At 38.1% G+C, this 24,170-nt stretch overlaps 2 protein-coding genes and 2 non-coding genes across 6 annotated transcripts in view; 1 reads left to right on the top strand and 3 right to left on the bottom strand.

Annotated features, from left to right (window-relative positions):
• Positions 1–13,494, top strand: part of DIPK1A (divergent protein kinase domain 1A) — a 124,190-nt gene extending 110,696 nt beyond the window's left edge. Inside the window, exons 3-5 of the mRNA XM_004752592.3 lie at positions 5,693–5,800; positions 10,226–10,402; positions 11,496–13,494. Coding sequence (XP_004752649.1) covers positions 5,693–5,800; positions 10,226–10,402; positions 11,496–12,308 — 1,098 coding nt within the window. The 3' untranslated portion in view covers positions 12,309–13,494. The remainder of the gene's footprint in view (positions 1–5,692; positions 5,801–10,225; positions 10,403–11,495) is intronic.
• Positions 13,495–13,730: 236 nt separating this feature from the next.
• On the bottom strand, positions 13,731–23,383 carry RPL5 (ribosomal protein L5). Of its 3 annotated transcripts, none has more exons than XM_013056146.2 (8): positions 23,240–23,383; positions 22,145–22,214; positions 21,948–22,063; positions 20,670–20,804; positions 18,964–19,166; positions 17,492–17,669; positions 14,347–14,432; positions 13,731–13,898 (listed from the first exon to the last, which is right to left on the bottom strand). In XM_013056146.2, exons 1-8 carry the CDS (start codon positions 23,240–23,242, stop codon positions 13,799–13,801), a joined length of 891 nt encoding a protein of 296 aa, XP_012911600.1. In that variant the 5' UTR covers positions 23,243–23,383; the 3' UTR covers positions 13,731–13,798. The 3 variants fall into 3 exon arrangements, with proteins under 3 accessions (XP_012911600.1, XP_012911599.1, XP_044920802.1); XM_013056145.2 differs by having other exon boundaries at positions 14,347–14,435; positions 23,240–23,382; XM_045064867.1 differs by lacking the exon at positions 13,731–13,898 and having other exon boundaries at positions 14,359–15,620.
• LOC123387433 lies at positions 14,116–14,252 on the bottom strand. The gene has a single exon (XR_006601885.1). It is a non-coding gene; the product is annotated as a small nucleolar RNA SNORA66 (small nucleolar RNA).
• Positions 17,743–17,838, bottom strand: LOC123387429. The gene has a single exon (XR_006601882.1). It is a non-coding gene; the product is annotated as a small nucleolar RNA SNORD21 (small nucleolar RNA).
• Positions 23,384–24,170: the final 787 nt, after the last annotated feature.

Here is a 24,170-nt window from a genome sequence, read left to right as displayed (position 1 = left end):
CGTGATTTGTTGCCCTCTCTTCCTCTCTCCCAAATGTTCAACCGTTTGTTTCTTAAATTCCATGAGTGAAATCATATGGTATTTTTCTCTGATTGATGTATTTCGCTTAGCATAATACACTGTAGCTCCATCCATGTCGTTGCAAATGGCAGGATTTCATTCTTTTTAGGGGCTGAATAATACTCCATTACACAGACACACACACACACACACACACACACACTCTTTATCCCTTCATCAGTCAGTTACACTTGGACACTTTGCATGGTTTGGGTATTGTTGATAATGCTGCTGTAAGCGTCTGTGCGCATGTCCTCCTTCGAATGTGTATTTTTGTATGCTTCGGGTAAATACTAAGTAGTGCAATTGCTCTATAATAGGGTAGCTCCAGTTTTAACTTTGTGGGGAGCCTCCATACTGTTCTTCAGAGCGGCTGCACCAGTTTGCATTCCCACCAACAGTGCAAGAGTGTTCCCCAAGCCTCAGTTAAAGAACTGAAATGAAAGCATTTTAATTATTGGATAATATTTCACTGTATGAACATACTTCACTTTATTCAGTCATCCTCCTGTTAATGACCATTTGTGTTGTTTTACCCATTTTCCACCTAGAAACAGTACTACATTCTGGTTGGCAATCTGAGGTCCTTCCAGACTATACCCTGACCTGCTGTTTTTAGAAAGAAAGATTTTTCATTATGGATTCAATTTTTTATTTTTTTCTTTATTTATTTTTAATATTTTATTTATTTATTTGAGAGACAGAGATCACAAGGAGGCAGAGAGGCAGACAGAGAGAGGAGGAAGCAGGCTCCCTGCTGAGCAGAGAGCCCGATACGGGGCTCCATCCCAGGACCCTGAGATCATGACCTGAGCTGAAGGCAGAGGCTTAACCTACTGAGCCACCCAGGCGCCCCTCAAATTTTATCGTATTGTGTTTGGAGAATACTGTTTCTGCCATTTCTACTAAGTGGTAATGTATTAAGGCTTTGGTGTAATTTTGTAAAGTGTTCCATGGACATTTGAAAAGTCTATTGTCAAGGCATATAAATCTACCCAATTAGTCAGGTTTTGTAGTTCTTCTACATCCTTTTTTTCATAGACTTTTTGATCTGTCATGGACTAAGAAAAGTGAACTAGGGTCTCCTATTCTAATGCCTTTCTGTTTATTTCTTCTATTTCTTATAGATTTTGCTTAATAAATTTTAATTCTACTTTATTTGCTTTATAGAAACTCATGAATGTAATATCTTTGTTGTGGATTGTATGTTTTAACATTATAAGGAGGGCTTTTTTAAAAACCTTATTTAATGCTTTCTCCACCTCTGACTTCAACCTCTTCTGATGTAAGATTGTCACTTAATTGTATTTTCCTTGCATTTGTTTGATATACCTGTACTGTCCTTTTTTTTTTTTTTTTTCAACTTTTTTGACTCTGTTTTTTGAGGATATTTTTCTTTCAGTAGATGAGCTTATCCCACTGACATTTATAGATATGACTTAGTTCTAGAGCACATTTTATGACCTATTTTCCATTTTTAAGGATCCATTTGGTTTGGGCACCTGGGTGGCTCAGTAGTTAAGCATCTGCCTTCTGCTCAGGTCATGATCCTAGGGTCCTGGGATTGAGACCCACATCAGGTTCCCTACTGAGGAGCCTGCTTTTCCCTCTCCTGTTCCCCCTGCTTATGTTCCCTCTCTTGCTGTGTCTCTCTCTCAAATAAATAAACAAAATCTTAAAAAAAAAAAAAAAGATTAATTTGTTTTGTATCTTTCTCTGGATAATGTGTATTTCCTTATTTTATGCATGTTCCTTCTGGTAATCAGGAAGGTTTGTATTCTGTATTTAGCTCTTCTAGTGTTTAGCTTTTTATGCTGTGGCTTTAAAAAATGTACTTTATCCTGTATTTCTTAAATCGACTTATTATAAGAAGTAACAAAGTTATAATTCCTTTCTCATCTCCTTTGCTCCACCTAATTTTAATCAATACATTATTATTATTTGTTCTTCTAGTGATCATTGGTATACTTTTGAATATACTTCTGTCTCTGTTATTTGATTTATAAGGTGTATTATCTTTTGACCTTGAATATTAAAGATAAAGAAATCAATCCTTTTGGCAACTTTCATCTTTTTACATCTTCTCTTCTTGGTTTTTGTTAATTTTACTACTTTTACTGGTGTAGTTTATAATATTAACATTCTGGGACACCTGGGTGGCTCGGTCCATTAAGTGTCTGCCTTCAGCTTAGGTCGTGATCTCAGGGTCCTGGGATGGAGTCCCACATTGAGCTTCCTGCTCAGCAGGGAGCCTGCTTCCCTCCTACCTGCTGCTCCCCCTGCTTGTGTTTCTCTCTCTGTTTCTCTCTCTCTGACGAAATCTTTAAAAAAAATAATATAAACATTCTCAACAATATACAATAGTTATTATGAGAATGAGCCCCGGAACCAGACTGCCTAGGTTGAAATCTTGGCTTTATCATTTTTTAGGTGTGTGACCTTAAGCAAGTTACTTAATAGATAATTGTTTCCTTGTTTTTACAATGTATATAACAATAGGTTCTACCTCACAGGTTTGTTTTCATGATAATGAAATTATAGCACTAGAACAGTGCCTGACCTATAATAAGCATCTGGTGATTATCAGATATTTTATTAATTATTATGAAGTAGATCCCCAGGGTTGTTTTCATCCCAATCCTACATTTCAGGGGGCTTCCACATTCAGGTTCTCTTTCTTGTTCATCTGCTGGTTACCTAAAATCCATTCTCTGGTAATTCTTTAAGAGACAGTAATGGAGTTCTATTTTCTAATCCTTATATGTTCAAAAACATTTGATGCCTTTTACTTGAAACAAGTTTAGCTATGTAAATAATAGTACTACTGTTGAGCACTCATTAAAATCACAGGTGATCTGTACTCATTATTATATCATTTTACCTCATATTAATGCTATAATTTTATTATTTATTTATTTATTTATTTATTTATTTTTAAGGAAAGCTCTCTGCCCAACCTGGGCCCCTTCATAATTATGATATAAGTCAAGTATTATCCATATCCCCTTTAAAAATTAACAAATTAGGATCCAGACAAGTCATACTTCCTTTCTTAAAGACTTTGCTGGCATTGCACCATTATCTACCATTGATGTGGCTGTGGAGAAATCTGAGGTCAGTCTGATTTATTTCCCTTTTAAGGTGCCTTGATCTTTTTGCCTGAATGCTGGAAAGATTATTTTTGAAGTCTAGTAAAATTCAATGGGATAGGTCACAAGGGTCATTCTATATGTTTTCATGGAACACATTGTGTCCTTTCTTTTTTTTTTTTTAAAGATTTTATTTATTTATTTGACAGAGAGAGATCACAAGTAGGCAGAGAAGCAGGCAGAGAGAGAGAGGAGGAAGCAGGCCCCCCACTGAGCAGAGAGCCCGACGTAGGACTCGATCCCAGGATCCTGAGACCATGACCCGAGCTGAAGGCAGCGGCCCAACCCACTGAGCCACCCAGGCGCCCCACATTGTGTCCTTTCAATTTATAAAGTGTCTTTTCACTTACATGAAGTTACCTTGAATTATACTTTGAATATTTTTTCATTTTCACTTGTTCTATTCTCCTTCATGTAGACATGCTAGATATCATGTCTTCTGTGTCTATAATTTTGCCTCAAGTTATTTTTAGTTCTTTTTAACTTTCCATTGCCATTTTCTCATTTTTCTTAACCTAGCCCTGTTTTAAGTCTGCTGTCATTTTTATCTGCCTTCTTCCCCTTCCCCACTTATAATGTGGCTTTAATTTCTAGGATTCTTCTCTTTTTCTTCCTTTCTGCTAGCTTATTTTACATTTCCTTCTGATGTCTCAGCATCAATTCTTTTGCTTTGAGGTCTTGTTTTTTAAGCTGTTTCATTAAGTCCTTTGAATTCACAGCATTATGTTTGGTCTGCTTCATGGCAACATTTTTCTGGAAAATGTCTCTTTATAACATTAACTTTTCATTTCCTTTCCTCCTTTTTCTTGTAGACTTGCTGTATAGATCTTATTTTCCTTTGGTTATTACTCATTATCGAATGAAAAGTGTTCTGTCTCGACCAGCTATTTGCAGGAAGCAACTGGAGCAGTGAATTGTGCTAATAGTGAGGCTGCTATGGCCGAGTGTGTGGGTATGTGTGTCGTGTGTGAGAAAGAGAAAAGAGGAGAAACTAGAGACAAAAATACACACACAGATCATGCTTAGCCAGTATTATCTCCCCAGCAGATACTCATATTATATTCTCCCTCAACCTGTTTCATTAACAGACTGCCTCCAATATAGATAACATTTTTTAATAATTTTTTATTTTTTATAAACATATATTTTTATCCCCAGGGGTACAGGTCTGTGAATCACCAGGTTTACACACTTCACAGCACTCACCAAAGCACATACCCTCCCCAATGTCCATAACCCCACCCCCCTTCTCCCAACCCCCCTCCCCCCAGCAACCCTCAGTTTGTTTTGTGAGATTAAGAGTCACTTATGGTTTGTCTCCCTCCCAATCCCATCATAGATAACATTTTTAAGGAATTTATCATTCAGCACTGCCTTGTCCTGCTACTTCGGGATGCCAGAGTCCTTGAAAGTTCCCACAGCTTGTGCCCCTTAAACTTTCAATGTAAATCAGGTGATGGTTCTCCTCAGGTGTACTACCTCTTTAGTGCTGTGCCAACATTGAAAACTAAAGTCACAGCAGGTACTTAATCTCAACATACTCTGGACTCGGGTGTGATTTTCACTCAACTTTGTAGGCCATCCTCACTAATTGTGTCTTAGGGTTAACTTGGTACCTTATCAAAGATGGAGTTTGTGTTCATTTTTCTTATTTTCTTGTTTTACGGTGATCTCAAGGATGACCAGATGACAGAGATAATTTCATTTTGTTATTTGTAAATGTTTTGGGAACTTTTAAAAAGATTTTATTTATTTGAGAGAGAGAAAGGGAGAGATACCATGAGTGGAGGGGGAAGGGCAAAGGGAGAGGAAGAAGCAGACTCCCTGCTGAGCAAGGGGTCTGCCGTGGGGCTCAATCCCAGAGCCCTGGAATCATGACCTGGGTCAAAGGCAGACGCTTAACTGACTGAGCCACCCAGGCACCCCAATATTTTAGGGGTTTTAAAAAAGATTTTATTTATTTATTTGACAGAGAGATAGAGAGCACAAGTGAGCAGAGTGGCAGGCAGAGGGAGAGGGAGAAGCAGGGTCTTTGCAGAGCAGGGGAAGCCTGATATGGGACTCAATCCCAGGACTCTGGGATCATGACCTGAGCCAAAGGTAGTGGCTTAACCAACTGAGCCACTCAGATGCCCCTATTTTTGGTTTTTAAACTTTAATTTTTTATCTTAAAACCACAGCCACTTTTTAAAAGAGTGCCTCTAATCTTTGGGAGACTAGGTATCATATCACCTCAGACCATCTTAAGTGGGAAAAATAGCTTTCAAATTCTGTGCACACCCTAGTCCCAGCAAGGTCTTTCATCATCATATAGCTGGTAAGGACAGAGCTTGGATTCAAATTCAGGTCTGTCCAAATCCAGAGCCTGAGTTCTTTTCATCATAGAACTTCATCTTAAAGAATACAGATATCTCCTTACATTGTTTATTGTTTCTTTTTATAACATTTTTCTATTAACTACTTTTTTGTTTCCTGGTTCTTAGTGTGACAAGTACAAGACTGGAGTTATTGATGGGCCCGCATGTAATAGCCTTTGTGTTACAGAAACTCTTTACTTTGGGAAATGCTTATCCACCAAGCCCAACAATCAGGTATGGACATTACAAATAAGCATTCCAGAATGATAGTGTACTCTAATTTTACCTTAAATGAAGTATTGTTAGAATTCTTGAACCAGAGTGTTAGGAAATTTTATATACTTCAATTTTGTATGCTTTGATTCACTCATCCAACAGATGTTTATTATTAATCCCTTATTCCCAGTATATTCCAGACACTGTTTAGTTATTAGGAATTCAGTGGTGATTAAGATAGATAAGATTACTTACCTCGTGGATCTTATATTAATTAATAGTGACTAATTCTAGGGTATGGTATTAGGGAAATGGAAACAGAAGAGTTTTGCCTTTCATCTTTCTGTGTAATGTGACTTTAAAAATGTATTTGTAGCTATAAATGCTTAATTAAGAAACAAGAAAGATCTCAAATCAACAAGCTGACTTTACAATTTAAGGAACTTGAAAAGGAACAAACTAAACCCAAATCTAGCAGAAGGAAATAAATAATACAGTTTACAGCAGAGATAAATAAAATGGAGAATAGAAAAACAATAGAGAAAAATCAATGAAACCAAAAGCTGGTTCTTGGGAAAGATCAACAAAATTGACAAACCTTTAGCTAGATGGTCAAAGAAAAAGAGAGAAGGCTCAAATTATTAAAATTAGGAACGAAGAGGGGACATTACTACTGACTCTACAGAAATAAAAAGGATTACATGAGAGTACTATAAACAACTGTACACCAACAAGTTAGGTAACCTAGACAAAATGGACAAATTCTAGAAACAGAAAACTTAGCAAGAAATAGAAAATCTGAATAGATCTATCACTAGTAAGGAGATTAAATCAGTAATCAAGAGTCTTCCAACAAGAAAAGCTGTGAGCCTGTTGCCTTCAGTGGTGAATTCTACCAAACATTTAAGTCCTTCTCAACCCTTTCCAAAAACTGAAAAGGAGGGAATACTTCCTGACTCATTCTGTGAGGCCAGCATTACCGTGATCCCAAACCCAGCTAAAGACACTTGAACAAGGAAAGAAATCGACAGACTTTGTGTACATTAATGCAAAATATTCAACAAAATACTACCAAACCAAATTGAGCATATTAAAAAGATCATATACCACAGCCAAATGGGATTTATTACTAGAATGCTGGGATGGTTCAACATACAAAAGTCAATTTAATACACTAGATCAATGGATGAAAGGGGAAAAATCCACAGGATCATCTCAGTTGAAGCAGGAAAAGTATTTACAAAATTCAGTACACTCCTACAATAAAAACACTCAACAAATAGGAATAGAAGGCAAATGCCTCAACATAATAAAATATACATATGAAAAACCCATAACTAATATCATATTCAGTTGTGAAAATCTGAAAGCTTTTCCTCTAAAATCAGGAACAAGGCAAAGATGCCCACTTTTGCCACTTGTATTCAACATAATACTAGACGTTCTAGCCAAATCAGTTAGACAAGAAAGAGAAAGACAAGAAAAAAGCACCCAAATTAGAAAGGAAAAAATAAAATTATATCTGTTTGAAGATGACGTGATCTTTTATGTAGACCATGGGAGGTAGAAAAACATTTTATGGAGGGTAGAAAAACCTTTTATCTATGTAGGGAAACGTTCTTACAGCTAATAAATGAATTCAGCAAAGTAGCTGGAAACAAAGTCAACACACAAAAATCAGTTGTATCTCTGTATAGTAACAATGAACATTCCACAAAGAAAATTAGGAAAACCATTCCGGGGCATCTGGGAGGTTCAGTCCATTAAGCATCTGCCTTCAGCTCAGATCTTGGTCACAGGGTTCCTGGCATCAAACCCTGCATTGGGTTCCCTGCTCTTGGGGAGCCTGCTTCTCCCTCCCTTCCCTGCTTGTGCTCTCTCTCTGTGTCTCACATACATACATACATACAATCTAAGAAAAAAAAGGAAAGAAAGAAAGAAAGAAAGAAAACCATTCCATTTACGTAGTATCAAAAAGGGTAAAGTACTTAGGAATTAACCGGGGGAAGGACTTGTACAATGAAAGTGTACAATGAAGGTGAAGGACTTGTACAATGAAGACTTCAAAGCATTGCTGAAAGAAATTAGAGCTATAAACAAATGGAGACATAACCCATGTTCATGGATTGGAAGACTTAGTATTGTTAAACGTTAATACCACCCAAATTGATCTACAGATTCAGTGAAATCCTTATCAAAATTCTGAGGATATCTTTTGCAGAAATAGAAAAACCTGCCCAAAATGGAATCTCAAAGGACACCAAATAGCAAAACAGTCATGAAAAAGTACTATAGAGCTGGAGGACTCAGACTTCCTGATTTCAGAACTTACTACAAAGCTACAGTAATCAAAACAGTATGTACTAGAATGAAGACAGACATACAGATCAATAGAATAGAGAACCCAGAAATAAGCTCTCATGTATTTGGTCAAAAGATTTTTTTTTTTTTTTAAAGATTTTATTTATTCAACAGAGAGAGAGAGAGAGAGATGAGATGAAGCAGGCTCCCTGCGAAGCAGAGAGCCCGATGCGGGGCTTGATTCCAGGACCCCTGAGATCGTGACCTGAGCCGAAGGCAGAGGCTTAACCCGCTGAGTCACCTAGGTGCTCCTGGTCAAATGATTTTTGACAAGAGTGCTAAGACCATTCGATAGAGAAAGGACTGTCTTTTTTTTTTTTTTTTTTTAAGATGTTATTTATTTATTTGACAGAGAGAGAAATAACAAGCAGGCAGAGAGAGAGGGGGAAGCAGGCTCCCTGCCAAACAGAGAGCCTGATTCAGGGCTCAATCCCAGGACCCTGAGATCATGACCTGAGCCGAAGGCAGAGGCTTAACCCACTGAACCACCCAGGTGCCCCAAGGATTGTCTTTTCAACAGACCATGCTGGGAAAACTGGATATCCACATGCAAAAGAACAAAGTGGGACCTTTACCTAATACTACATGTAAAAATCAAGTCAAAACAGATCAAAGACTTAAATGTAAGAACTAAAAGCATAAAACTCTTAGAAAAAATATAGGGTAAAATCTTCATGACATTGGATTTAGCAAGGATTTCTTGGCTCTGATCCCAAAGGCAGAAGCAACAAAAGAAGAGACAAATTGTACTTCATGAAAATTTTAAAATTTTGTACATCAAAAGAATATCCAATCTACAGAATGAGAGAAAATATTTGCAAATCATATATCCAATAGAGATTAATATCTAGAATATATAGGGGTGTCTGGGTGGTTCAGTGGGTTAATCCTCTGCCTTCTGCTCAGGTCATGGTCTCAGGGTCCTGGGATAGAGCCTGGATAGAGCCTGCATCAGGCTTTCTGCTCAGCAGGGAGCCTGCTTCCCCCTCTCTCTCTGCCTGCCTCTATGCCTACTTGTGATCTCTTTCTGTCAAATAAATAAATAAAATCTTTGCAAAGTACTTAAATAGGCATTTCTTAGAAAAAGATACACAAATGGCCAATAAGTATATGAAAAGATGCTCAGCATCACTTGATCATTAGGGAAATACAAATCAAAATCACAGTGAAATACCATTTCATACACGTTAGGCTGGCTACTGTCAAAAAATGGAAATTAACAAGTGTTGACAAGGATGGAGAGAAATTGGAACCCTTTTGCACTGTTGGTGAGAATGTAAAACAGCAAAGCCACTGAAAAAAACATTTCCTCAAAATATTAAAAATATATTGTTCTTATGATCCAGCAATTTTACTTCTGGGCACATATCTAAAAAAATTGAAAGCAGAGTCTCCAAAAGATATTCTTACACCCAAGTTCAGGTCAGCATTATTCACAATAGCTAAAACTTGGAAGCATCCAAGGGTCCATTAGCAGATGAATAGAAATGCAAAATGTGGTATATCCATACAATGGACTATTATTAAAAGGAGAAAATTCTGACACATGCAACTGTATGTATCTTGAGAACATAATGTTAAGTGAAATAAGTCAATCACAAAACGACAAATTTTGTATGGTTCCATTTATATGAGATGCTTAGAGAAGTCAAAATTATAAAGATAGAGAGTAAAATGGTGATGCTGGGGGTGGGGTGGGAAAGGGGAACAGGGAGTTACTATTTAATAGGTATAGAATTTCAATTTTACAAGATGAAGAGTGCTACAAAAGGATAGTGGTGATGGCTGCACAACATTGTGAATGTAATACCATTGAGGTGTACTCTAAAAATGGTTAAGATGGTAAATTCTATGTTTTTAATATTTTATAATAAAAAAATTGGAAAAAGTAAAATTGATCTTGGTCAAAAATATGTTTATTTAGGCATGAATTACTTTTATAATTTAAAAGTTTACAGAAAAAAGCTAAATCTCAATGTTTTGTTACTTGTGTGTTTTTGTAAGAGGCAGAAAACATTAAAAATACGTGGTAAAGTTTTCTGCTCAGCCAAAGGACTAATTTGTCATTCTTTTTTCACGTAGATGTATTTAGGGATTTGGGGTAATCTGCCAGGTGTTGTAAAATGTCAAATGGAACAAGCACTTCATCTTGATTTTGGGACTGAATTGGAACCAAGGAAAGAAATAGTGCTATTTGATAAGCCAACTAGGGGAACTACTGTACAGAAATTCAAAGAAATGGTCTACAGTCTCTTTAAAGTAAGTATATATCTATTCACATGTTGCTAGTGTGAAGTGGTACATTCTTCTGAAAGAGTTAGCAAGACCTCATCCTAAGCCATAAAAATGTTGCTGTTCTTTAACTTATACCCAGGACTCCATCTTGAGGGAAAAATTCAAACAAAATCTGAGGAGGATGCTTACATTAACATTATTTATGCTAGCTAAAAATGTCCAGATATGAAAGGGGAATTAAGTAGACGAGCAGCTGTATAGTTTGTAGGGAAGGCCTAAAATTAGTATACATGTCCTGACTGAAAATTATTTTTTAAAAATTTAAAGAAATATTCATACAAAGATTAAATATATTAAAGAAAAAAATTATAATATTGGAAAGAATCTTTTTTTTTTAAAGATTTTATTATTTGACAGATCACAAGTAGGCAGAGAGGCAGGCGGAGGGGGTGGTGTGTGGAAGCAGGCTCCCTACTGAGCAGAGAGCCCCATGTGAGATCATGACCTGAGCTGAAGGCAGAGGCTTAACCTACTGAGCCACCCAGGCGCCCCAAGAATCTTTTTATTGGTGTCATATTTTCACTTAAAATCTTACTTTTAAATTTACATTTTCGTACTATTTTATCTTAAGAAACTTCACAGGGACATATTTTTTAACCACCATTGGAACAATACAATTTGAAGAAAACAGTTGTTAATGTATTGACTACAAAACAGGAGAAAATAATTTTCTCCTGTTTGACCCTTATTATAACTTCAGACCTTATTTGACCCTTATTATAACTTCAGACATCAGCACATTACACGGCAAATTTGCAAGTAAATGTATGAATAAGACAGAATAATTTGTGAGTTGGTTATCAACAGGGCCCAGGGAGCTATAGGAGCTAGGGTGACCCATTTCTTAAATATACTTAAGTCGGTTTTATTACAATTATATAAAACATACTTCTAATTAACTCAGTAAGCATCATAAATATTTGGAGATGTATTAAGTTCCTTTATGGAGACTCAGTAACAAGATTATTACTTAGCATGGTAATCCCCATAAAGTTAGTATGTATATTACATAAGTAATTTTTCAAACCTATATTTGGCTAAATTCTTACCGTTTTAGGCAAAGTTGGGTGACCAAGGAAATCTCTCTGAACTGGTTAATCTCATCTTGACGGTGGCTGACGGAGACAAAGATGGCCAGGTTTCCTTGGGAGAAGCAAAGTCAGCATGGGCACTACTTCAACTAAATGAATTTCTTCTCATGGTGATACTTCAAGATAAAGAACATACCCCCAAATTAATGGGATTCTGTGGTGATCTCTATGTGATGGAAAGTGTTGAATATACCTCTCTTTACGGAATAAGCCTTCCATGGGTCATTGAACTTTTTATTCCATCTGGGTTCAGAAGAAGCATGGATCAGCTGTTCACACCATCATGGCCTAGAAAGGCTAAAATAGCCATAGGACTCCTAGAATTTGTGGAAGATGTTTTCCACAGCCCTTATGGAAACTTCCTAATGTGTGATATTAGTGCCAAAAACCTAGGATATAACGATAAGTATGATTTGAAAATGGTGGACATGAGAAAAATTGTGCCAGAGACAAACCTGAAAGAAATTATAAAGGATCGTCACTGTGAGTCTGATTTGGACTGTGTTTATGGCACTGATTGTCGAACTAGCTGTGATCAGAGTACAATGAAGTGTACTTCGGAAGTGATACAACCCAACTTAGCAAAAGCCTGTCAGTTACTCAAAGACTACCTACTGCGTGGTGCTCCAAGTGAAATTCGTGAGGAACTGGAAAAGCAACTTTATTCTTGTATTGCTCTCAAAGTCACAGCAAATCAAATGGAAATGGAACATTCTTTGATACTAAATAACCTAAAAACATTACTGTGGAAGAAAATTTCCTATACAAATGACTCTTAATTCATTTGGACATTGTGATTATGGAAGAACTGTAAGGAAAAATTTTGAGCATTTAAAAAAAGATGGCTTGATTCAAATCCTTGCCAGTTACACAACCCCCTTTCCCCTGGTTTTAAGAAGTCATCATCTTGAGATAGATGTTGATTGCTGAAGTAATGGCAGAAGGTATAGGATGAACAGGTCCAAAGATTTCATTTCTGCTGTTGGAAGCCCTGGTAGATTTTCCAGTACCTTCACTGTGTAACTATTTTGACTAATGACCTAAAATAATGCTGTGAAATCCTCATTCCATAAACAGTGAGAGTATTTTGTAGATTTGTTAGCCAAAATACCATTGCTGGAATTATTGTTTGCATTGAAGCTGCTGTTTAAAAAAAAAAAAAAATTATACATATTTACTGAAGTCTTAGCATGGTAAAGTTTGCACATTAACAGAAATTAAGACTGTAAAGCAGGTAAAATTACTCACTTGTAAACAGATGTTGGGTTAATAGCATGGTTTGTTGTATTTATAGACTTAAACATTTAGACATCAAATGTTAAATGGCTTCAGAATGTTATTAGCCTCTTAAAAGTAAAAATTCATCAGAACATGGCAATACTTGGCAATATGTAATTGCAAATTTGAGGCTCAAACTGGATGAACTTTCATCATCCTAGATTTGATGGGTCCTTCTTAGTGTCCATGAGCTCTGTCCTTCAAAACTGAGATTCTTAAGGCCATCAACCCAATCCAGATCCATTTATCTGAATTTGAGCTATGGAGAAGTGGGACATTAGGAGCCAGATTCTGAAATTATGGAACTTTCTAGTAACAATTTTCCATTTTTGAACAGTATTTCCTGTTGGCCAAAGGGCTATTTCTTAAGAGGCATGTAAATTTGTTTCATGTAAACTTGATATGCAAGTTATTATTTGCCCTTTAATGTTATTTTTATGTTAAGATCTGGCATGTACCTTTCAACATCTCCATAACATAGAATACCTCTTTTGAAGACCCAATATATTCTGCTCGAAAGTTTCACCTGATTGAAGTGTTAGTTATGTGAACTTCACTGAAACAGCTCTCTCTCAAAAATTAAAGCCATTGATTAGCACCAGTTTTGCTTATTTTAAAATTGTTTACTCTGAAGGTACTTTTTCTTCCCACCAGCCATCTGGTTACAATAAATGAATGGAAGAAACATTTCCTAGTGCACAGTTGGTCTCTTGCTTGCCAGACTGTTTCGGGAGGGCTGCACATCATACAACCAGAGGGATAATTCCTGTCAGGGAAAACAAGCCTGAGAAGCAGGTGTGAACTCTGAGTCAGTATGTGAAGTCATACTTGTTTTTCAAAGAAAAAAAAACCGTCAACTCCTCTCCTTTTGTATTTCAGGTTATTTCCTACAGTTTCATTAATAAGAGTTTAACACAGATAGCTGCTTGATGAATAAGTTTATTATTGTCTTTATCTGAAAAATCTTAATAGAAAATTGTGGTTTGGTTTATTAGCTCTCAGCAGCCCGCTCCTGAGCTCGAAGGAAGCTTGCCTTCTTCTGAGCTACCCGATCTTTCTTTTGGGCAAGAGACATTTTGGGACGATTCCACCTACAAAACAAAGTAAAATAAAGAGATAAATGTAATTTTTAAGTATCACCGCTATAGAGGATAGAAAATAGTTAACTCTGATTGAAAAAGACTGTGATCAGGTCAAACAATCCAAGTTCTAATACACATACTTATTTATGATCTTAATCTAACTTTAAAGATGGAGTAACTGGTAACAAACAAACAATAAATGTTTAACTGCAGTAATTGGTAGTTATACTGTACTGGGATAGAACAGGTCAGCTCAGTAAGTACCTTCTGAGGCTAATAAATTTCTATCACCACAATTGCTTTAGCAAACCTGGTTCCCCTCACTTCTGCAACATCATGCAGAGCTAGTGATCGAGTTTGCATTGCACAACTTCAATGAGAGTGTGAATAAGAAGAAACAAGGTAAGGAACTCCTTTTAACCTCTTTCTCTTGAAAAGACAACAGTAAGATGCATACCTCTTCTTTTTAACTTCTTTCTTAGGCTTCTTCTCATAGACTGGGTTCTCTCGTATAGCAGCATGAGCTTTCTTATACATCTCCTCCATCTGAAAGAAAGCAAAGCAAACAGTACTTGGTTTCACTTCACATGCCCTAAACAGTCATATAATGTGCACTGCATTCTACTACTTGTTCTATTTTTATCCCTAAACCAGACTGTCAAAAGGAACTAGGCCAACCCTGGTAGCTCTTTAAATTCTACATGTAACCCACATTTTCTTAAGAAATTACCATTGGCAATGTGAACTGACACTATTTACAAAACTCACACTCAAAAATTTGCATGTATTTCTGAGGAATTCAGCTATACTTTGAATCACTCAAGTTGAGAGCAAATGGGTTTCTGTAAAAACATTTATGTTCATTTAAGTATTATCTGACCTAAATTCTTTTATTCAAGTGAGGATTTGTGCCAAAACAAAATACTTAATATGGTAAGAGGAAGAGTATACGGGAAGAGTACAAAGAATTGTTATAAATTCATTTTTGTTCTCCCGTATTTCCCAGATTTGTATTTTCCATCAGTATCTGACAGGTCTTCCAATGCTACTCCCAGCACTGCATACCAGGGACCTCTTATATCTACTGCTACTAGGTGTCTGTGGAAACAGAAGATTTGAACTGCACCAGAAAACCCCCAAACACCATCCAATTAGATCTTAAAGAGAATTTTGTTCTAAAACTCATCAAAAACCAATGCTGAAATTCTCTGAATTATTTCAAGTACCACCTCTAAATAATGACTATTGATTCTATGGAAGATCAAGTCCTGAAGCAGCTATAAAATACCTGAACATTCACTATCCCAATCTAGTAGCAATTACATGCCCCTAAAGAATAAAGTAATCCAACTCTAAAATCATGCATCTGTGTAAAACTTAGCAAATGAAAATAATGCAAACACTGCATGAGACCTAAATCCCTCCTGAAAATTAATTTCTCTACCTCTGCACTCTATTATGACTTTCCACTATATTTAACGAATCCATTTGATGATGTCAAATGTAGTCATTTAATAAATCTAAGCAACTCGGTCCATTCCTTCCTAAGAGACAAACAGGATTCACAACCATGTATGTAGACAACAGCACTGAGTTTTAAGTAAAGACCACTTTCCTCTTGGAGACATGTCAGATGTCAGCAGAGGAGTTTAGCAGGCATGCATAAGAGGCCTCCAAAGATCAAACTGATGAGCTAGCCAGGAAAAGTACATCAGCCTAAGAGTGGTCCAGCTGAAATATATCAAATATATAGGAAAGCATTAGAAAATGGCTTGAGATGTGAGATTTTGAAGCTTGAGATTTTGAAGTTTTTGAACAAGTTTAACATTACCAGAGCAAGAGATGTCTTAGGAAGAAAAATTATGCAGGCCAAGTAGAATTATAATCACAAGTAAAAGTCCTATTTACCAGAGTGAACAAGGGTAATTAAATAATATACAAGTATGGGTTTCTGAAAACTAACATGCACTTGCATTTACTAATATAAACTAATGGCATCCTACCCTTTCCTAGCTCAAAAAAACTCAAGTTATGTGTTTATTAGCCCTAGACTGTGTGCTAAGCATACAAATAACAGAAAGGGATCTTTTCCAATTACAACTCTTTTTAAAAACAATTTTCACGGGATGCCTGGGTGGCTCAGTTGGTTAAGCGGCTGCCTTCGGCTCAGGTCATGATCCCAGCGTCCTGGGATCGAGTCCCACATCAGGCTCCTTGCTTGGTGGGGAGCCTGCTTCTCCCTCTGCCTGCCACTCTGTCTGCCTGTGCTTGCTCTCGCTTCTCTATGACAAATAAATAAATAAAATCTTAAAAAAAAAAAAAAATTTTCACAGGGTGCCTGGATGGCTCAGTTAAGCATCCAACTCTGATTCTGGCTCAGTCATGATCCCAGGGTCCTGAGACTGAGCCCCCTCCCCATGCTGGATGCCTTCTGCCCCTCCCCCACTGTGCACTCACTCACTCAAAAAAAATTTTTTCATAACCAAAGAAGTGTGAAAATAGAAACTGTGCACTAACATAACAGTCATTTAATAGGTAACAATTTATTTACAACTCCATAGTTGTGTACAAGTTTTATAAAAATTAATGCTATTTTTGTGTTCTATACCTATCTTCCATGACTACGGTACGTTAATAGTCAAGTCTTTTTTTTTTTTTAAAGATTTTATGTATTTATTTGACAGAGAGAAATCACAAGTAGATAGAGAGGCAGGCAGAGAGAGAGAGGGAAGCAGGCTCCCCGCTGAGCAGAGAGCCCGATGCGGGACTCGATCCCAGGACCCCGAGATCATGACCCGAGCTGAAGGCAGTGGCTTAACCCACTGAGCTACCCAGGCGCCCCAATAGTCAGTCTTAAAGATACAACTTTAGGCTGATAAAATTTCCAACATTAAATTCACATTTGCAACATCAAGGAGAACTAGTGATCTAATCTGTACAACTCCCCACATCCACGCTGAGACATTCAGAAATTCCGTAACATAGAACTTATTTGCTAAAAAGAACCTTTCTTCCACATGGCTTCAAAATGAGTTTAGTTAACTAGAATCTTATATCAGACAGGACAGATGATTCTAACTATGACCACAGGAATTAAGTCTACAGATTTAGAACAGTCAAATATGTAAAAGCCACCAAAGACTTCATATTTAGATCCTTGAGACCTTCAGTAGCTAAGAAATTCCTAAAAGCATGTTGGTAAGTCTAGTTCTTTATAATTATCCTATTTGATTTTAACTTACCCTCACTCAATACCCCAAGTTCATCTCATTGCACTTTAAGAACTGTTTATTTATACTATTAACATACTCATGTTCAACTTTTAACGATTAACCCGAAATAAAACTACTAATAAACCCACCAAAATCTAGTAGTAAACCTATAAATTGGGGCAGCCTGGATGGCTCAGTAGGTTAGGTTTCTGCTTTCGGCTCAGGTCACGGTCTTGGGATAGAGCCCACACTAAGAGCTCTGCTCAGCAGGGAGCCTGCTCCTCCCACCCCACCGTGTGCCCCTCTGCCTACTTGTAATCTGTCAAGTCTTAAAAAAAAAAAAAAACCTATAAATTAACTAATACAGGCATTTTTAGTTAAAATTTTTACCATGTCTGGAGTTACGTTGTTCTTTATGTATTGAGAGAATTGTTTCTTGTATGCATCTTCGTCTTCTTCCATTAGGTAACGCATATAATCTGCAACATTCTGACCCATGATGTGCTTTCGATGTACTTCTGCATTGAATTCCTTGCTTTCTGAATCGTAACCAGGGAATCGTTTGGTACTAAAATAAAATTTTTCATCTTTTAGTATTATAAGGATTAAAATCAGTTCACTAACCGGAATTCATTTCAGTAGCTGCCATCAGTCCCGTCTTGAAACAATTAATTGCATCATATGCAACCAAAGGACCAACTACTGACTGCTCAGTTAGTGGGATATCATCATTCAGCAGCTTATCTCTGAATTCCAGGATAGAAGAGAAAATCATGCTACAAGTACATTTAAAGCCATGAAATGTACCAAGTTCCCACCACTAAAACGAGTTCTCCTTATAAACACAAGAAAGGGTTCAAAACTGCTCCCTCCAAATCCTAGAATTTCTCAGTGCTGCCTCAGGGCACATGGGAATAAGTGATTTTTTGAAGACCACATCTGACAGGTGTCTTGCAAGGGACCTGCAGGCCTCAAAAAAATACGCTCCACCATTACAGAAGTTCCAGTTAGGTCACATTTTAAAGGCTATCCTCCCCAACCCCAAAACCTTATATTTTTGTTAAGGATTCACCAACCTCTAAAATATCTCTAAGAAGCTAATTAATCATTTTTAAAGATGCATCTACTCAACAAGAACAAAAACCATTAACTCAAAACCTAGGACTTAACAAATTCAAATCTACTAAACTTCTGAGAATGGTCTATAATCTTGTTTCCAGCTGAGAGCTGTCATAAGCCTTTTCTCAAACTTTTTTTCTAGAGCTGAGAGTTCCCATAAATGAGTAAACCAACTTTCATTCTGAATGAAAAGAAAACACACTGGCGGGGTGGTGGTGCGTGGGTGGCTCAGTGGGTTAAAGCCTCTGCCTTCAGCTCAGGTCATAATCCCAGGATCCTGGGATCGAGCCCCACCCACATTGGACTCTCTGCTCAGCAGGGAGCCTGCTTCCTCCTCTCTGCTTACTTGTGATCTGTCAAATAAATTTTAAAAATCTTAAAAAAAAAAGAAAAGAAAAGAAAATACACTGGGAGGGGAGTGGACTTGAGGTGCTCATTTCTAACCAAAACTAAGCTACAACACAAAAGCTAGTTGTTTCAATCCCTGCTTTCCCACTACTGGCTCCAAAACTTTGAACAAATCCTTTATCTCTGAACCTCAATCTTTTTTATAAAACACATTACAATTCCATCCTGCCCTGGCAGGTTCCTTTTGTAGAGTACTAGGATATAGCAGGTACACAAGGTACACAAGGATAGCTACGTACTAATTTAACTGATTCATCCAGTAATCTCCAAAGTCTAATCAGTTAGAAATGGAAATACTGGCAGTCCAAACAATGAAGCCTTGAATACTCTATTACCTGTGAGGGATAGACAAGCCTCCATCCACTGCTCCCTTGAGGGCCCCAAAAACTTTATTTCCAGTAGTAGTTCTGGCAAGCCCTGCATCCAAATAGCAGGTGAAGGCACCAGGTTGACCATCAATGCTTTCCACATTGTACTCATCTCCAGTCACTTCCACTTGGCCTTCATAGATCTTGTCCATGCCAAACCTATTAAGGAGCTATTAACAAAAAGCCAGTCTAAATATATTCAAATAATTCTAACATTATGAAGTCACAACTTTAGGGGCACATAGGCGGCTCAGTCGTTGAGCATCTGCCTTCGACTCAGGTCATGATCCCAGAGTCCTGGGATCAAGCCGTGCATCGGGATGCCTGCTTAGCAGGGCACCTGCTTTGCTTCTCCCTCTCCCACTCCCCCTGCTTGTGTTCCCTCTCTCTCTGTCAAATAAATAAGGAATAAAATCTTTAAAAAAAGTCACAACTTTAATGACCTGACACCTAGAAAAATTTTCCTTCAAAATTCACTTAATCTGTACTAATTTACTTTTAAATACTAAGATGCTACAAAAACAATCTTCAAATATTCAATTTCACCACCCCTTTGTCTTATAGCTTCTGTATCTTTCCTACATGCCCATACTTATTTATGCATTAATCAATTAAGATGTAACCATATCTATTCAAGAAATTTATTTTCCATATTTCCTCAGTCCTATTTGGCTACAGTAACTCAAGAACCAAGTATTAAATGTTACCACATGTAATTTGATTAATTTGATTAAATTCTTAGAAGCATCTGGGCATAAGAGAACATCTTTTATGGCTCTACACTCCAAATACATTAATGTTAATAAGGGTGAATCTTCTGCCAGTACATCTAGCTACTGTTTTACCAGTGTGACTTATATACAATGTTCCTCTCATGTATGACATTGTTCCCCACTCTCCCCCAAACTTGTTTACAATCAATGAAGATATAGTCCCTAACAACAATGCATGCTTAACAATTCCAATGCAAAACAAGATCAGTAACTTGAGAAAAGAAAAATAAGACAAAATCACATTTCCATCTTCCTGCATATTACAGGAAATGCTGCCACCCAGAGGCAAAGATAGTTAAAACCAAATCCATTACCCATGGCTAACCCCCAATCCAAATTTAAGACATTGTTTCTCAAACTTTAACATGTATATAAATAAACTGGACATCCTATTAAAATACAGATTCCAAGGGTGTAAAGTCTGCATTTTAAATGTACACTGATTGATAGAAGATCTATTCTAAGTGGCAAAGGTCTGCAAAGTCAAGGTATCCACTAACTAGCCAGAAATGGCTATTCAAATTAAGGTAAAAATTCAGTTCCTCAGTAGCATTAGCTACATTTCATGTGTTCAACACCCACATGTGGCTGGTGGTTATCATTCTTTGGTTTAGATTCACACTGATCTAGACCTACTCAACAATGCAAAAAACAAACAAACAAACAAACAAAACCAGAAAAATTACCTCCCCAGAGTATTAGAAAATGCACTGCTGTCTCAAATTCTGTATTTATAAAGCTATCCTTCCTGATGACCCCACAAGCAACAGCTCAACAGCAGACACTCCTCAGAAGCCACAGCTGAGGGTATCTTCCTCATTTATCAACATCTACCTTTCAGACAACTCCAAACAATGAGCTAGGTCCAAAATATACTACTTAAAGGTATCTTCTACATACCCTGCGGGCCAGCAGCAGGCCGGTACAATATGCTGCAGCATAATTTGTCAGGCCAACTTTCACACCATACTTTGGGAGTTCATGAGCATAAGCTGCACAAACTATCATATCTCCTTCTATGCGGGCATAAGCAATCTGTAAGAGAAACAACAGGTTAGTCACCTGTGCTTTCAACTGTCTGCTTACTTATTCTAGGTGTCTTCTTTTTCAAAGGACTTAAAAAAAAGTGGGAAACAAATCTGCAACACTTAGAATCTGTTTTTATTAAACCCACTCAAAGAGTTTATGGCTTGGTCAACTACTTCTGTAAATGTATGTCATAATATTGCAAAACAGAGCTAAAATTACCATACAGACTGTAAACATTGAAATGCCTTTGAGTAAGTTAGGGACTATTGTTCCTAATACTACTGAAAACAGACTCTTAGCTGCATCAGCCAATGAATCAAAGAGGCACAGTGAAAAGTCAGAAAGAAATCGGATTATTTCAAATATCTTCTGAACTATGCATATCAAAGTCCAATGTTTCTGACACTGTTTACTTATCTGAACTCAGGTATGAAGGAACACATTGTCTTCACAACCAAAAAATTAGTCTGCCCAGAAAATAGGTGTGCCTGCCCCCTGCAAAGACTCAAAAAGTCTTAACTGTAAAAATTTACTCTAGTTGTAAAAGCCCAGAAAATTCATTTCTAGGAGCTAACTGCTACTTTGTAGAGGTCTTTTATGTGGGAGAAACCTTCATACCTATTTATCAAAACCTATTTCAAAGAGAAGCAGGAATAAAAACAATCTTAAGAGCCTAATTAAAACTTCACAACTACCCACCTCTTCAATAAGGAGTGGTTATATGGCACATAAGGCTATGTACAGCAGGTCAGGAATTTAGTCCGTGACAATTTCTGTTATTCTACTGGAACTGCAATGTGCAAGAACCTTCTACTTGGCCTCAAATTTATCCTCTTACCCCTATAAAATAGCATAGTAGCCTAGATTTCTCTAATCCTCTTTCTGCCAATTAGAAAACAAGATTAAACTACTTTGGTCAGGATTGTCATACATGGCTGATTTTCAGTAGAGTATTTTCAAGTACCACCCTCCCCACTCAAGCTCCAACTTCAGACCTACTAAAAGAAAACTACTACTCAATGTTTTTACAATGCCAGGCACTAGGGGGACCTTTTAATCCATACATGTTTTGCTTAAGTACAACTTCTCCAGCAGTGAGTTAAAGAGGTGAGGTTACCACTCATTGCTTGAATTTAGAATACTACTTACCTGACAGATGATATCTCTGTTGGTTACACGAACGATCATCCTGTATTTAGGTGTGTTGTACTTATTTTTATCTTGAATTACCAAGCGTTTCCTGGCATAATAATCAGTTTTACCCTCTGAAAGAAAAAAGTAACTTAAGAAAAGTCTATTCCACTGTAGATTCTTCTAAAATTGTGAACATGAGTAAGTGACCATACCTCGACGTCTTCTAAATTTCACTTGGTATCTCTTGAAGTAAGCCTTATTCTTGACAACTTTCACAAACCCCTTTAAGAAAAAAAAGAATGTTATTAAAACTTTGATAAATTGTTTATATTTTTGACATCTGAGTTAACTGCATAACAAAATAACACTTTAGCTTCAAAAATGAACCCATTCAGCTGTCACTTTTGTGAAGTCCAGTTTCTCAAAACACAAGGGGTCAAGAATCACCTTTTCTACTTCTCATCAGTCACTTTTCCAAAGTGCTGGTCTAGACAGCAATCAATCTCTCCTAACGTCAGTCTGTTCTGAACACTCTGTGTCCCAGTTTGGAAACCTAACCTCCAATTTCCCTCCTACTGTTCACACACGTTTTTCCAAAGCCTAAACCACTTGCCACGAAACTCATCTGGTCAAGAGCATATTTGGCAATTACTTCCGATTAAATCAGCATTGTTTCCCACCTATCAAAGCAACACACCCCATCCCCAAAATCCTTAAAAACTGGCGCAGCAACAGTCTAGAGAAAGAGATAGGAAGACAGGAGATAGGAAGCACATACCAACTAAATGAGTTCCCTTTTGGGGCCCAGAGAAGCCACAGCCTCCAGGCTCACTGCTAGGTTTAAAAGCCACTTTTGAAAGATCCACCAACCCCACACTCTCCCGAAAAAAACCATGGAAACAAGTCAGTGGTGGATGAGTCCGGAGAGCCGCAGCCTATCTCCACTCAGGCATCTCCTCCCCCCACCCCACCCCCAGTGTGAGACCAACTGCATGCAATCCTCCCCACTGCCGATGCCAGGTCGGACGAGCCGGCATTATCCCCTAAACTTGTCAACTTAATTCATCCCCCCCTCCTCAATCCGCCGCCCTAGCTCCTGATCTTCTCTGTCAACCCCTCCCCCAAAGTTTGCGCGGCCGGCGGCAGCCATTAAGGCCACGCTGGGAGCGGCAACCCTACTACAGCAGAACCCTCAATCCAACGCCATCCATCCCCTGCACCGTGCGAGACGGACCCTACGCTGGCGTTTGGGAAAGGACAAAGAACCCGCGTGCAGACGTAGCCCAGACTCCCCAGTATCGACTTACCATCCTGCGGATCAGAGACCGGCGTCCGCGCCTCGCCACAGACCAGCAGGCCCAGCAACACTCGGCTGGGGGAAAAGGCCTCGGCTCGTGCGCAGGCGCAGTATGTAGCACTGACGATCACGCGAGCGACGTGTGGAAGAGAGAGCGCGCCAGTTCAAGGCGTGCGTTGCACTGTCCCCTGCTGGCGGGAGGACCGATGCCGGACTTCGCCAGGCGGTAACAGAACTTGAGTGCCACTGAGTCCCCAAACTCCGGGCTGGTAATCCCCACCGGGATGGGCGGTAAACAGTAGCCGGGAGGATTATAAGAGGTTTTCAGTTTCCTGTGCTAATAAGTTGCTTCGTAACAAACATATATGATTTTTGTAAATAGGAAAAAATACTTAAAACTAAATAGAATATATTTGCTGTGAAGCACTTTGGACCCCTCCAGGGTACTACCTCCTGGACTACTCGTCCTGCTCCAGAGCATACAGAATCCCTTCTGGAAGCTTTATCCCAGCCCTTCAAACCAGAGTAAGGGGCCCCTTCCGCCTTCCCACAGTACCTTCCAACTTCCTTCAGCCCGCTGTTGCCTGTGAACTCTCTAAGGGTGGGTTCCCCTGCCCCAGTTCACCTTGAATCTCCAGCAGCACTCGTGCTGACGTTCTAAGTGCTCGGGGTTTGTTAAATGATAAAAGAACTACTCACCGCTCTGTTTTCTCCTTCCCTTTGCTTCCATCGTGTTTCTTGACAGCTTCTTTCGTTTTCTGTCCCTCCATCACTCTGAGCTAGTCAGAGCTTAACTTTTCTCTAAGTCCTTTCCCCCGCATTCTTTTAAAACTCATTCTAACAAGGGAATGAGCTGACTCATTCTCCACACGCGAACCAATCAACAACCAACCAATCAAACAAACAAAAAGCAGCTCAGGAGAAAGTATGCCCTTACCAAA

The sequence above is a fragment of the Mustela putorius genome, unplaced genomic scaffold (assembly GCF_011764305.1).
Source record: "Mustela putorius furo isolate JIRA1106 unplaced genomic scaffold, ASM1176430v1.1 tig00003853_pilon_pilon_pilon, whole genome shotgun sequence".
Taxonomy (NCBI): Eukaryota; Metazoa; Chordata; class Mammalia; order Carnivora; family Mustelidae; genus Mustela; species Mustela putorius.
Note: the sequence above shows the minus strand (reverse complement) of the source record. Positions and strands in the feature narration are given on the sequence as shown.